General features: G+C 40.6%; 1 protein-coding gene across 1 annotated transcript in view; it reads left to right on the forward strand.

Annotated features, from left to right (window-relative positions):
• The window catches only part of LOC126259815 (uncharacterized), a 163,455-nt gene extending 147,512 nt beyond the window's left edge, over positions 1-15,943 (forward strand). The window contains exon 7 of the mRNA XM_049956853.1: positions 15,695-15,943. Within this exon, the coding sequence (XP_049812810.1) occupies positions 15,695-15,859 (165 nt within the window). The 3' untranslated portion in view covers positions 15,860-15,943. The remainder of the gene's footprint in view (positions 1-15,694) is intronic.
• Positions 15,944-16,329: the final 386 nt, after the last annotated feature.

Raw genomic sequence — 16,329 nt, forward strand, 5'->3', positions numbered from 1 at the left:
ACCTCACCTGATCTGCAGTATTCCTTTGCAACACTGGGTACTTGTGATACAGAAAGGTTATGATACAACTTAATTCATGTTTTGAAGGTACAAATTAAAGGTACTAATTAGTCATGCCTTCCAGTAATAACAGGACATAGGACTCAGGTTCTAATAGGTATAAGCCGCATATATAGTGAGTTACGTGAGAGTTACTTCTACATTCACATGTAAGTATATATGTGTTGAACAGGGAACCTAATGGAGCAACACTGGCTCACAATTAGCTTAGCACTAACACTTTCTAGCAGAAAAGCATGGACTTCAATGAGAAATTGCTTCCACACAAATTTCAGTTTGGAGTTTACACTCTGGCTACAAAGTACCCAATATAATAGGAAATGGCTTGTGTAGTCAGCTAGCATTAACCTTCCACCTCTCTTGAGCCTCTTAATTACAGCTAGAACACTACATGTCCAGTAACTCCATGAACTATTTGGCTAATGTAGATGAATGAGTACTGATATAAAAATTACATATATTTTTCTTAAATTGTTCATCCTGAGACCTACTGAACTATAACCGTTCATCTATTTTTTCCCTCAGTAACCACTCCTTTCTTGTAATGCATTTTCTTCCAAAACAAGACAACAACGGTTCTTGCCTTACCTTTCATGAATTATGGTAATGAAATACAGGGTTCCTGTACACATCACCCAATTGTGTGTGTAACCTGGCCTCGGATGGAAGCAGAATCGGTATTGCAGGTAATCTCCCCTTAACAGAATTCTGACCATTGTTAGTCTCTTGTCCCTTGTGATGTGTCAAACTCTTCTCCTCACTTGAACATCAGTTCCCATTCTGTTCACTTATTACACCTCTTTCAAAACCAGAGGAGGCTAGTATGCTATTCCCCTACCAAATAACTTGTGAAAGATGTAAATAATTCCAAAAACAACCCCTCCCCACTTAAAATTAACAGCCAGTAAGGTAACAGATTTCTTTTTGGACAAGAATGTAAACAGGCACCTCACAATATAAAAGATTTCTTTACAGTCAGTTGATTTACAGACTATTGGATTGCAATGGAGGTCATTTTGTGTTACAGAATAACTTCCACTGTACTTCATAATATCTTTGCGCATTTGAGACAGTGTACAATTTTTCATTTTTCAATAGCTGAGCTTGCTGGATCTCGTTACAAGATGTTAGGTGAGGAATTTGTCATTTCCAAAGATCCTTGGTATAGATCAAAAAATTTCCCACTTCTTTATTAAATTTTGAACTTTACCGTTGTGTCTGTACTGTAATCTTATCCCAATTTGGAATTGATTTTCCTTGGCTGATTCATTATATTTCCTTGATCTATTTTCAGCACTCTTTTTTAAATTATCTTCTATTATTGATAGGTTAGTATTTATCTTCATACCATTCACTCTAGGCTGTGATAATATTGAAAGTAGCAGCTCTCATAATTTCCAAAGGAACCAACCCTGCATTTAAATAAGGCATTTCTTGTAAAATAGTCCATCCACCTAGTGTGTCTACATCTGCATGTACATACATACTCTGCAAGCCACCATATGGTGCATGGCAGAAGGTATGCTGTACTGCTGTTATTTATTTCCTTTCCTGTTCTGCTCACAAATAGAGTGAGGGAAAAACAATTGTCTGTGTGCCTCCATATGAGCCCAAATTTCTGATGTCTTATCTTTGTGGTCCTGGTGTGAATTGTATGTTAGCAACAATAGAACTGTTCTGCAGTCAGCTTCAAATGCTGGTTCTCTAAATTTTCTCAACAGTGCTCCTCGAGAAGAACATTGCTTTCCCTCCAGTGATTCCCATCTGATTTCCCAAAGCATATCTGTAACACTTACATGTTGTTCGAACCTACCAGTAACAAATCTAGCAGCCCACCTCTGAAATGCTTCAGTGTCTTCCTTTAATTCGACCTCGTATGGATCCCAAAACACTTGAGTAGTACTCAAGAATAGGTCACACATGTGTCCTATCTGCAGTCTCCTTAACAGATGAACTATACTTTCCCAAAAATCTCCCAATAAACCAAAGTTGACAGTTCAACTTCCATACCACATTCCTTAGATGCTTGTTCCATTTCATATCACTTTGCAACATTACGCTCAGATATTTAAACGATGTGACTGCATCAAGCAGGACACTACTACTGCTGCATCCAAACATTAAGGGTTTGTTTGTTCATTCACGTGCATTAACTTAAATTTTTCTTTGTTTAGAGCTAGCTGCCATTCATCAAGCGGCATGTCGGGGTTAATTTCTCAAGTGTCCATTCATCGTCGTCACTGTGCAGGCTGCAAATTAAAATCACCTACCTCAGAAAGGCATCTGCTCAATGTCCCTTCACTAAGCAACATAGATACTTACAAGATGATGTAAAAGCCATGTTGATAAAAAAAAACATCACCTAATATCTACAATTACTGAGGCCTCGCAACTCAAGTTATGAGAGAAAGTTCTGTAGAAATACTGTCATCCAATTTTATTGGGCAGTAAGAAAATGGATTGGCTTCTGGAAAATAATGTCCAAAATTTCCACACAATAATATTTATTTTGTTCTTGTTAACCAAAGAAAAGGTACTGTTCAGTCCACATTTAAAAACTATTGGCAATTTCCTTCCAGTTCACGATTCATACACAGATTTCACATGCACAGCAGCCAGAAATCTGTCCAAACCAGACCCAAACTAAACAACATTTTCACAGTCATTAATTTCACCACTAATATGAGTTATTACATTCGGTCCTTCTTGTGGATTTCTAAAAAAGAATCTGCTCGCCAAAAATGCTCAGTAGTTGAATACTGAAACAAGCCACACGGATACTATGAAGGCCTATATTTCACACATGAATATCTGTCCAACAGATTTAGTCAAAACCTCTAAAATTACGCCAAGCAGTCCTCAACAACTGCTATCGACTGAGCTCACCAATCACTCAAACATTAAGTAATTCTTCATCTTACACATTATTTTTACTGGCACTAGTAACATGACCGTCCGCTTTCAAAGCTAGCGAGCAACTTCCTTCTACCAGCCTCACTCCCAGTATAATTATCAGCTAACGAGTGGGAACTGTCTCAATTCTGGTTGGCTGACCATACTGACTGCCAATCAGAATACTCGCTCGTGATCATACTTGTGCCAAAACCGGTCTGCACCAATCCTTATACACAGACACATTTGCATCAATCTGACATACAAATATTTTAGTAATGCTTAATAAACGAAAACTAAAAGACAATAATTCTGGAAATATTCTTTAGATACAGATTTTACTCCAGCTGGCTTTCTGGTTGCTCTGTTACAATAGCAATCACACCTAGACATACGTCAACAACAAAGTGGGTAAATCCCCTAGGATCATCTTCCCACGACAGGCTTGTGTAACTCTTGCACGTTACTTAAGACGGTATATAACGCAATATTGAAATTTGACTAATGTCCCACATACCAACTCTCATTTTCTCACAGGCTCACATAACACATAATAAAATAAATATTGATTTTAATAATTCTTTCTGAAGTTATTCTAGATTTCACACTACAAAAATGAAAGGTATTTGAAATTTTTAAATTAAATTTCAATTAATTAATTCTATACCCTAATACTTCAGGTGAGTATTTCAATTGACAACCAAAAACAAATCATAATTTTTTCTATCTCCAAAAATATGCCTGCTAGAAAGCGGAGATTTCCACACCACCTTTCTATTAATAACAAAGTGCAGTATTACACAAAAACTACTTTCCTTTTATTTAGATTCTTATAGCTGGTGAATGTACGCGTTCAGTAAGAGACATTGAATAGCTTTCCCACGGCAGGCAGTGACAGATGCACATGTGTCTCCCAGGTAGGCCGCTATATGTCATCCCCCGAAGTTACATACAGCAAGCTATACTAAAACAAATGTTCGCTCAGAACAACTTGTGACACTACAACCACACTAGCTAGGAATTTTGGCTAAGTTATCTTGTGTCGTCCTGCACTCACTCAGTTTTGACACGTTCCCATATACCACAGCACCATCAGCAAACATTCGCAAGTTGCTGCCCATCTTGTCCTCTAGATCATTTAGGTATATAGAAAATAATAGTGGTCCTATCACACTTCTCTAGGACTCCTGATGATACCCTTGTCTCTGATGAATACTCACCATCAAGAACAACATACTGGGTTCTATTGCTGGCCGGGGTGGCCGAGCGGTTCTAGGCGCTACAGTCTGGAACCGCGCGACCGCTACGGTCACAGGTTCGAATCCTGCATCTGGTATGGATGTGTGTGATGTTCTTAGGTTAGTTAGGTTTAAGTAGTTCAAAGTTCTAGGGGACTGATGACCTCAGAAGTTAAGTCCCATAGTGCTCAGAGCCATTTTTTTTCTGGGGTCTATTATGTAAGAAGTCTCCCCTAACAGTAAGCATGACTGAATTTACCCAGTTCTTCCATTATTCTTACGACTGGATTTCTCTGTGGATCATTACAAGTTTTGCACTGTATCTTTCTAATAAACTTTTAATACATCCACTACAAAATTATCTTCCATTGTCAAACAAAAGGTGGTTGGGAAGTTTGGTGTCAGCAAAATAATCTTTTTGTAGACACCTGGAAACACTTCCAGCTCTATCTCTTTTCAGTAGATATGGTGAAACTTAGAACAGTATTTCCCCCTGTGGGTCCAGGGTTTAGAATAGGCCTGAAGTACTCCTGCATGTCATAAGAGGCAACTAAAAGGAGTCTCACACATTTCGGCCTTTATGTGATGATTCCCTGTAGGGTTTGACATCCATTTTTCAAAATTTTCCCGAAGAGCAAGCGAATTGGGAAAGGGTGCCTTACATGGTGCATAGTGTCCATCATGCGCTGAGACCTCTCGCATCCTTTACGTGGATCTGCACTTCCGCTCATTCTCCAGCTGTTGGGCGAGGTCACCCTCCTAGGTGTGTTTTCCTCCATCCTCTGTGCAGTATTGCTTTCTGCGCTGTCGACGATAATGGACTTTTTAGCTCATTTGCATCTGATATCCAGCACAATAGCCAGTCCGTAGTGGTGGGGCCGCCATGTATCCTGTTAGTTGTAGCCCCCTGACACACAGGGATCGCTCTGGTGATGCCTGTGCCGTTAACTCCCCATGTATGCCAAGGAGTAGATGCCCGTCACCCTGGGTATCGGGACTCCCAGCAATCCCCATCCCTGGCCATACCATGGGAGGAACGCCAGGCTAAGGATGGCAGCGAAGCTTATTCACCCTGGTACATTGTATATACGAGAGTTGATGGAGAATCTTTCTTGTCAATGAAACCTTAGTTTCTTGTGGAGCATTTAGAGGACAAGATTGAGGTGGAGGGCTTTTCCAAAGTGTGATCAGGGTCGGTCTTGATCAAAACAGCATCCTCTGCCCTGTCACAGACACTATTCGCCTGTGACAAGCTGGGGGATGTTTGTGTTTCCATCACGCCCCATAAGAGCTTAAATATGGTCCAGGGCATCGTGTTTCACTGGACCCTTTGTGACAATGAGCTGCACGCCACTTAAGAGCGGCGAGGTGTCCATTTCGTCCTGCATGTCCACCGGAGTCAGAGAGGTAATCAGGTTGCCACTGGTGCCTTCATCTTGAACTTTGAGGGTGACACATTACTCGAGAAGGTCAAGGTGATGGTCTACCGCTGTGACGTAAAGCCATATATCCCTCCCTCAATGCGCTGCTTTAAGTGCTGGAAGTTCAGGCATATGTCTTCCCACTGTACTTCCAGCGTCACCTGTTGGGCTTGTGGATGTCCTTCACATCCCAATACTCCCTGTGCCCCACACCCTATCTGTGCCAACTGCGGAGAGCACCATTTGCCTTGCTCGCCAGACTGCATAGTTCTCCAGAAAGAAAGAAAAATAATGGAATACAAGACCCTGGACTGACTGACCTACACTGAGACTAAGAGAAAACATGAGAGGCTACATCCTGTGCATATGACATCAACCTTCACTGCTGCTAAGGCAACGGTTCTACCATCTTCCATTCCACCATCTACAGTTGGCTCTCAGAGCTGTCAGACTCCACCTGCGCCCTTGATGATGGGGTCACTTCCCTCCCTGTTGCTCCTGCACAACCTACTTCTGGAGCAACATTGGGTGCCGTACGTCACCTTCCCAACTCTGGACAAAGATAAGACGTGTTTGTGGGTACCAGACCCCAACAGGTGTTACTGGCATTAACATCAATGGCATGTTACATACCAACGCAAACACAATTGCCGAGCAATTTGCTGAGGACTATGCTCAAGCCTCTGCTTAGGCGAACTACCCCCCCAGCCTTTCGCACCCTCGAATGGCGGATGGAAAGGAAAGTCCTCTAGTTCACTACACGCCACAGTGAATCCTATAATGCCCCATTTACAGAGTGAGAGCTCCTCAGCGCCCTTTCACATGCCCCAACACAGCTCGTGGGCTGGATCGATACACAGTCAGATGATTAAACATATCTCGTCTGACTACAAGCAACATCTCTTTGTCATCTGCAACTGGATCTGGTGTGATGGCGTCTTCCCATCGCAGTGCTGGGAGAGCACCATCATTCTGGTCTCAACAGCGGTCAAAACCCGCTTGATGTGGATAGCTATCGGCCCATCAGCCTCACCAACTTTCTTTGTAAGCTGCTGGAATGTAAGGTATGTCGGCGGCTTGGTTTGGTCCTGGAGTCATGTGGCCTACTGGCTCAATGCCAGGGTAGTTTCCACCTGGGTCACTTTACCAATGATCATCTTGTGTCCCTTGAGTCTGCCATCCGAACAGCCTTTTCCAGACGCCAACATCTGGTTGCCATCTTTTTTGACTTGGGTAAAGCACACAACCTGACCTGGCGACGTCATATCCTTGCCACATTGCATCAGTGGGTTCTCTGGGGCCTGCTCCCGATTTTTATCCAAAAATTCCTGTCGCACCGTACTTCCCATGTCCAAGTCAGTGCCTCCCATAGTTCCCCCCATATTCAGGAGAATGGCGTTCTGCAGGGCTCTGTATTGAGTGTCTGTCCATTTTTAGTGGCTATTAATGGTCTAGCAGCAGCTGTAGGGCCGTTGTTCTCACCATCTCGGTATGCGGATGACTTGTGCATTTCATACTGCTCCTCGAGTGTTGCTGAGAGGCGCCTACTGGGAGCCACTCACAAGGCGCAGTCATGGGCTCCAGCCCACGCCTTCCAGTTTTCAGCCGCGAAGCCGTGTGTCATGCATTTATGTCGGCGTCGCACCGTTCATCCAGAACCAGAACTTTACGTAATGACGATCCACTCACTGTAGTGGAGAAATATCTATTTTTCGGACTGGTTTTTGACACCCAATTGACTTGGCTATCTCATCTTCGTCAGCTTATGCGGAAGTGCTGGCAGCACCTCAGTGCCATCCACTGCCTGAATAATACCAACTGTGGTGCAGATTGCTCTACACTGCTGCAGCTCTGCAGAGCCCTTTTTCTATCTCGCCTTGACTATGGAAGACTGGTTTACAGTTTGGCTCCACTCTCAGCGTTTCGTTTACTCGACCCAGTGCACCACTGTGGCGTTCGCGTAGTGATGGTAGCTTTTACAATGAGTTCGGTGTCCAGTGTCATGCTGGAGGCCGGAGTCCCTCCATTGAAGGTTAGGTGTGCACAACTGCTTGGCAGTTACGTTGCGTACGTTCATAGTTCTCCTGCGAATCCGAATTACCGTCTCCTTTTCCCAACCTGGGCGGTTCATCTCCCACATCGGCGGCTCAGGTCAGGGCTTACAATTGCAGTTCGCTTCTGGTCCCGTTACTACCTTTCCTCGAGGTCCATTCACGTGCACCTCCATGGTATACACCTAGGCTGCACATTCTTCTGGACCTTTCGCATGGCCCTAAGGACTCCATTAACCCTGCAGCTTTCTGCTGTAACTTCCTCTCGATTTTCGACATGTACCAGGGCCTTGAAGTGGTTTACAGATGGCTCAATGCCTGATGGTTACATAAGCTTCGCGTATGCTCATGGAAGACATATTGAACAGCACTCCTTGCCAGATGGCTGCAGTATTTTCACTGCAGAGCTGGCGCCCATATCTCGTGCTCTTGAGCACATCCCCTCATGCCCTGGTGAGCCATTTCTCCTCTGTACTCACTCCTTGAACAGCCTACAAGCTATTGACCTGTGCTACTCTCGCCACCCTTTGGTAGCATCCATCCAGGAGTCCATCTATGCCCTTGAACGGTCCAGTCGTTCATGGAGTTTTTGTGGACCCCAGGACATGTCGAAATCCCAGGCAACGAACTTGCCGACAGGCTGGCCAAATTGCTTCTGGAGATGGGCATCTCCGAAACTCATGTGTGTTCTGTCTTACACTGCATGGTTTTTTGGCTTTGGGAGAGGAATGGCATAACAGTACATACATCAAACTGTGTGTCATTAAGGAGACTACGAATGTATGGAAGTCTTACATGCGGTCCTCTCACAGGGAATCAGCTGTCCTCTGCTGGGTCTGCAGTGGCCATATGTGGCTGACACATGATTACCTACACCTCGGTGTCACTGTGACTGACATACGACGGTCGTCCACCTTTTGCTGGACTTCCCACTTTTAGCCGCTCTGCAGCGAACTTTTAACTTCCCAGCACCCTACCTTCAGTGTTGGGCGACAATGCCTCAACAGCAGCTTTAGTTTTACGTTTTATTCATGAGGGTGGGTTTTATCATTTGTTCTAAGTTTTAGCACATGTCCTTTGTCCCTCTGTGTCCTCCACCCGTAGTGCTTTTAGAGTGGAGGTTTTAATGTGTTGCAGATTGGCTGGCTTTTCCTTTTTATTCTCATGGTTAGCCAGCCATGGTAATCTGCTCCCTTGTTCTGATCTCTTCTACATGTTTCTTGCGTCTCACTGTGGTTTTCTTGTTCGATTTTGTCCATTTTAGTGTTTGTTGCTCTTCTATCATTCTTGTGGTTTTCTCATTTTTTCCAGCTGTGTTTTTTATGTCTCGATTACTTTAATTGGAACGATGAACCAATGACCTAGCAATTTTTTACCTCTCCTCTTCTTTTAAACCAACCAATAAGCTTAGAACAGTATTCAATTACTACAAATATATACACCATTCCACCTCCTTTAGATAATGGCCTGTATAAATCGACTGCCATCAGATCCCATAACCCCATTGGGATTATTGTGTATGTTTTATGTTTTACTATTGAAGAAGTTTCTTTTATCCTTTAACGTATCTGACAAGAGTGAATGACATTTCTTACTACTATTCCCATGTTCTTGAAATAATGGTGTTTAATCATATGCTGTATACATTTCCTAAGAAAAGTGTTCATACCCTTGGTGAATTTACTCGATTAACTTACTCATTACAAAACTCATACACAAATCCGCTATATAGCGGTTTGAATAGTACCACGCCAGTATATTATTACATTATGTATTAACCATTTACTAGTCTTATCATTGGGTAAAGTGTTTCCTTGAATAAACCGAATAATTTCATTTAGTATGGAGTCCATCATCTGTTTCTTCATAGCTGTGTGAGCAAGGTTTCTTATGCCCTTGTTATGATTCAAATTATTTGTGAAGCCTGACATTATCAGGAAAGGAGATGGCTAAGGTTTTTGCTAGAGCCAAATGTACCATATTGATACTAAAAACCCACAGGTAACCTGCATGAGGCATCAGGTAAAACATTTTGATGCCCTGTATATATTTAATCTCAGAATCAAATTCCCTTGGAAATAATACCCATCTCATGAACATGTGGTTAAGTAGTTTCCTGTTCATGAATAAGGTGAGGGCCTGGCGATCAGAATATATAGTACAGCTCTATTGTCAGCCAGGAGAAACCTGAATTGTTCAGAACTCCAGAGGACTGCTTCTCTCAGTCATTGGTTCATTAGTGTCGTGTTTGTTTAATATCTGACTAGCAAAAGCTGTGCTATGGTGGTTGTCCTTTGCATTATCTGATTCATCCTGGAAAAGATCTCATATGCTAATCCATAATGTGAAGCATTAGTTGAAACAAATACTTCATCCAGGTTGTGATGGTACAATAGCTTTGCATTCAAAAGATCCTCCTTGATTTGGTCAGCCCCCCCCCCCCAGTGCCATTAGGAATTCATTTTTATTAAGATCAGTAACTATTTTTGGATGGAGGGGGGGTTAAGAACATTTAGTTGCCTATACTCTCTGAGGATCAGGTCAGATTTCTCTTCCATCTGTGATGTGTGCGGAAATTTAACATCTTCCGGGGGGGGAGGGGGGGATATATACAGTTTTATTGTATTACTGATCTGTTTGAATCTATCAAACACTTTTTGTTACAAATCTATGTGATCAGTCCTCATTGGCGAAATAATATCAACAGCATCTAGAATAATCTTTTGTTACAGAGAGCTGCCTAATATCAAATGTAAAACTCGCATGAATTTGGATACTGACACATTTAAACTGAAAGGTAACACCTTAAATTGATAAGATCTCCCTTCGAACAGAAAAGCTATGTAGGGTCTTTATTCAGGATAGTGTAACACTTGTCAATAACTGTCAGTTACATTCATACTACTCATATATTTTGCACCATTCAGCCTGACCAGTACTGCTCCCATAGGAATGTCCTGTTCCTTTCCATTTCTACTACTTGATTTAACATTCTCATGTCCAAATCAATCATACCCCTGCATTTGGTTTTTAAACTACTAGCAAATGGTTACTGTACCCACATTGTGACTTTTCTGTTATCCCTTGTTGTAACATTTTCTCAATTTGAACAGCTGCAGATTGCTTTATTGATATTGGTATAGGCTATGACTTTTTGAAAAATGGTTCATTGTCTTTAATCTTAAATTTATGCTCATATCCTGCTGTCTGGTCTAGTCTGAACATTTCCAATAACAAAGTAGAAAGTGATTATTTTGACTTACCTTTTTTCTTGAATTTCGTAACATTTTCTTCATATATCAGCACAGATTCATGATTGTTGCAGAAAGATATTGGTTTCACCTAACGTTCAGTGTCAATACAAATAATATAAGTTACAGATGTCATATTCATTGTTGAAAGATTTATTCCATATTTTCCAAGTGATTATCATTTAAATAAACAATGACAGATGCTGTGCAACATGCGTGTAATACAAAACCAACTTTTACATCTCATTTCCTGCCAAGTTATGAATTCCAGCTACTAACCAAGAAGTACAAGGATAATATGTGTAACAATGAGGGTCTTTCATGTAGCAAATGAGTTATGTATTGATAATCTTTTTTGAAGTTATTTTGAAATGCTGCTTTTTTTGTTTGTTACCTTCTGTTCTGGCACTTTTTTCCCCCTTCGCTCTGTGTACATCATTGTCTTCCACCATTGAGTTACACACTTTTATATATTTAAATAAACTCTGTACAAACAGTCTTATTTTCAAGCTTCAATTACTGCCCCAGATACACGTTACAGACCCACGTTTGAGTGTCTGTCTTACAGGTAGTGACAGAGTTTTTTTGTGGTATTGCAAGAAACAGCAAATTTGACATTACTGGCATGGTGTTGGCGTGGCACGATGAAACAGTCTATGCATCAGTGCTTGAAGTTGTCTGGAGGGGACAATTGGGTGGTGTGGAAATTCTTTATGGAAGTGATATTCAGAAGAAAAGATTTTACACGGCGTAGCTATTAAGCCTTCAAAGGAGAAAGAAGCTGAGGAAGAAACATGACTGGAAAAGGACGCAAAAGCACAGGAACTTATTGTGTCTTGGATGGAGATTAGCACCACTCACACACCTACTGTCGTGTATGAGGAAGGTTCCACAATGAACATCCATATACTTCAGCAAAAGTTTTTCTCTCTCCAATTTGATGAGAAGTCAATGGTTATAGTTATGTCAAAAATAGAAGAAATCAGCACTTAAATTGAAACAAACAGGTGAACCTCTTTCAGACGAAGTGATGGTAACCAAGGTGTTGATGTCATTGCCTGAGAAATATAAACATTTCTGTTCAGCATGGTGGGAGTCCATCCACTTCAAGGAGCAAATGCTATGTGCTAAATCAAACTGCTCCTAGTCCTGTCAGAGATAAAACTCCTTCTGAAGCCTTTTACGGCATTGAATAACCCTTAGAAGATTCGAAAATGTTTGGGGGCTTTTATGTCTGTCCTTGTACCCAAAGAAGAGAGACTGAAACTGGATCTCACAGAGAGAATTAAGCTACATTAAGATGTAGTTTTCTTACTGCAAGCAGTATCTGAAAGGAAGAAGAAAATTGTTGTGAAGATAGATAAAATTTCAAAATCAGATGGGCAGAAAGAAGTAGGAATGTTTATTGAGGTTGTAGGAGGAAACAGAAGTCAACTTAAAGAAGAACAAGAAATCAGTGATGGTAGTGAAGACTGAGAAGATTCATTTGATGATTTAGAGGAAAATATAGGTGATGTGGATGAGAGACGATACAATTTGAGAAACAGGAGGAACATTAAAATCTGAATTACTTAGGAGTTGATGAGTTGGGCGTGTTGAGAGCAGGGAATGGTGATGACCCCAGCACTGCACTGAAGTGATGTCTTATAGTGATGCTGAAAATTGGAAGAATGTCATAGAAAGAGAGCTGCAAGTCCTGGAAGAAAATAATACATGAGATTGTTTATGTAAGCCAAATGATAGTAAACAAAGTGGGTATTTAGATGAAAATGATATGAGAAAGGTAAATGTTGTCATGTATAAAGCTCGTCTTGTAGCTAAAGGTTTCCTACAAAGATTGACTTATTCAGAAATATATGGACCAGTACCAGAATTAACTTCGGTGAGACTTTTCCTAGTTTTCTGTAATGAGACTAACTTGCTCAAAACAGTCAGTTTGTCTGGTTTTACATGCAGTTTGCAGTCCAAAATTTTTACAGTTCCTGACTTTTCTTCAAAAACATTGATGTCAATAAAGACTGCAACTCATTGCTGTTGTGAGGCCTAAAGTGGTTATGTTTGTTAATCTTGGAACTGATTGCCTGCATCAAATCTATGGAGCTTACTCCATCAGCATTTTGTCATGGCTCATACTTGGTATCAACCACACACTCTTAAATTTACTTCTAAAGTTTATTGGCAACTGAAGGCGATTTTATTAAGTTAGCCACCACCTCGGGTCCTACAACACACATTATGTCCTCCTTCCACAAAAATCCATCCATAAAACTGAATCCACCAACAATCCAGGCAGTGCAAGAATAGCTTGCTCCATGCCATCCACCTTTGCATCATATATTGGTAATCTTAAAATCTTCCTATGCCTGTTAATATTTCCATGGAATCTGCATCTGTGTCTATTACCTTTTCAGCAGGGATCGCTGTGATAAGAATAGCAACTCACAAACGATTCGTTACTGCTTCAGTTCCTCCTTTGCATTGGTGAACCAGTTGTTGAACAAACTTGTTCTTCTGTTTGTAATGCATAAACTGCACATTTTTGTTACTGCTCCTTGGACCACCACTGCTGTCTTCCTTGGAAGGCTTGCAGCCTATTTTCATCACCTATGTTTCTGTCTGTTTGTCTAGGCCATTGCTGGTAATTTGCATGCCTTTCGCCACTTGAACCTATTATTGCGTCTGAACCTGGGCAAGTCACTGCTACACATCTGGTTAATTAGGCTGTTGCCATCATGAATATGCTTCTTCTATTGTATGTGAACATAATTTGGTTGTTCATAGAGCGTAAATCTTCCAGTAATAATTCCAGGGCGTCAGTCATGGTAAGAAACTCCTCGATAACATAGTTGGGTATAGTCAACAGTCTTTCTCAGAATTCTGAGGGTTGTTTATTCCACAGCATGTGGAAATACAGCAGCTAGTTTTACAAAATAAAAATCGCTATACTTCGACCACCGCAAGTAAAAGAGTGAGAATGAATTACTCAACTAAAAGAGTAAATAGCCAATAATCTGAAATACAAGGGCATCTACTTTACACACCTGCATACTGCCTTAAAATAAAATAAAAGGAAAAACATCCTTGGGCAGTATTGTAAGTGGTTTTCATTAACACAATCTCATTGTGTTTGATAATACATTTTTAGACCAAGCACAAAGGAATTACCTGAATGAGACAGAAATCTGTAGATGTGATGTACTTGTACAGGCAAGAAAATAGTCACAATTTCACAAAAATTGTATAATTTGTTCAAGAGAAAGAGCTCACAATTTGAGCAAGTCAGTAATGCATTGGTCCACCTCTGGCCCTTATGCGAGCAGTTGTTTGACTTGGCGTTGGTTGATAAAGTTGTTGGACATTCTACTGAAGGATATTGTGCCAAATTCTGTCTTAACTGGCATGTTAGATAATCAAAATCCCCCAGATGGTTGGAGATCCCTGCCCAGAATACTCCAAATGTTCTCAGTTGGTGAGGAGATCCAGCGACGTTGCTGGCCAAAGTAGTGTTCGGCAAGCACGAAGACAGGCAGTAGAAACTCTCACCCCATGCAGTTGGGCATTATCTTGCTGAAGTTTAAGCTCAGGCTGGCTTTGCCATGAAGGACAGCAAAACATGGCATAGAATATTGTTGACCTACTGCTGTGGTGTAAGGATACCATGGATGACAACCAGAGATGTCCTGCAATGGAAAGAAATGGCACACTACACCATCACTCTTGATTGTCAGGCCATGTATCCCACCTGCAGCATTCTTACGGCACAGCAGTATGTCAACGATATTCTGCATCCATTTTGTTTTCCTTGCTATTCATGGGAAGCTATTTGTGGCTCGCATTTCTGTAAGATAATGCTCACCTGCATACAGTGAGAGACTTTACTGCCTGTCTTCATGCATACCAAACCCTACCAGCATGGTCACTGGTATCTCTCCCCAATTGAGACTGTTTGGAGCTTTTTGGGTAGGGCCCTCCAACTATCTCAGGATTTAGACAGTCGTAATGTGCCGTCCGGACAGGATTTGGCACAATATCCATCAGTACATCCAACAACTGTATCAGCCAATGCCAAGTGCCAAGCTGAACAACTGCTTGCCCTGGAGACAGACAAACGTGATATTGACTTGCTTAATTTGTGAAGCTCTTTCTCTTGAACAAATCATCAAATTTTTCTGAAATTCTAATAATTTGTTTATCTGTACATGTACATCAGATCTTTCAATTTCAGTCCCATTTGGATAATTCCTTTTTGCTGTACCTTTTTTTTCCTTTATATACAAAATGTAAGTTGCTTAGTGAGCCTTGTCGCACTGTTGCACTGTATACAAATGGTAATATGTGCTCATGTAATTCATACATGTCCACATGTACCACTACTCATGTTGCTGTATACATAGTAATTGAAAAAATAATAATTTCGAAATGTCTACTACAAATCTGAGATTTTCTTTGTGTAATAAGCACAAATTAATAATTCTCTTAGTAATATAAAATTTTATTTTTTTTATTTTTTTTTATTTTTTTTTTTTATTGAAGGCTCTTTTGCTGTCCTCAGTCTCCAAATTCGTCTTTACATCTTTCAGTCTGTGGTTGCATGTGAATGCATGATAGAGGAATGGATAAAATATTGCAAATTGTAATGCTTTTAAAGCCATGCATATTGTGGAGTAAGTTTCAGTAAATAACTAATTTCATTATGTATTTTTTAAATATTGTGCAATGATTTCTTTTAATGTAGTTGTTTTCTATGCACAAGTTAATTATTGAACTATGGTTGTTTTCAGATTCCTGCTGTTCAGAAGAACATAATACAGGCAGGAGACAGTTCTAGAGACAAATACCATGGCCGCATTCTAACCCAACTAGGCGCTTTCAGGAAGCAGTTGCAGTTAGACCAACTGAGAATGGAAGAAAAGGTCAAGATTGTGAGAACACAGTCTGATGCTTAAAAGCAAAATAAATTTTTGTTTGTTATGGAATGCTTTATTTATCTTGCACAAAAAAAGTTTAAGACCAAAGAAAAATCCTTTAGTATGCACTATAACTACTGAGTTAGAATTTAAATATGCCCCCTAATGTAAATGCTTCTACTTCTTTATGACTGATAGCTGTAAGATTTTTCAAAAGGCATATTTAAATAGGCCTACTATTTTGTATTTCTTGTTCCATTCTTCCTATTCCCATCCTTAGTGTTATGTTATTTTAAATGTGTTTACGTGTGTTGTTATAAATGTAACTGTTAATGCTAGTTGTTACGCTAAGGATATGAGATTATATAGTTACTTGGATATTATGACTGTGGAAATTCTGGTATGAAATGATTGGGCTTGATTCTTTAAGATTATGTGTGAATGGAATTGCATGCAGGTACTTCACTAATTGTAGTTGTAGATAAGTATAGTTCTTGCCTTCATTGCTT

The sequence above is a fragment of the Schistocerca nitens genome, chromosome 5, assembly GCF_023898315.1.
Source record: "Schistocerca nitens isolate TAMUIC-IGC-003100 chromosome 5, iqSchNite1.1, whole genome shotgun sequence".
Taxonomy (NCBI): Eukaryota; Metazoa; Arthropoda; class Insecta; order Orthoptera; family Acrididae; genus Schistocerca; species Schistocerca nitens.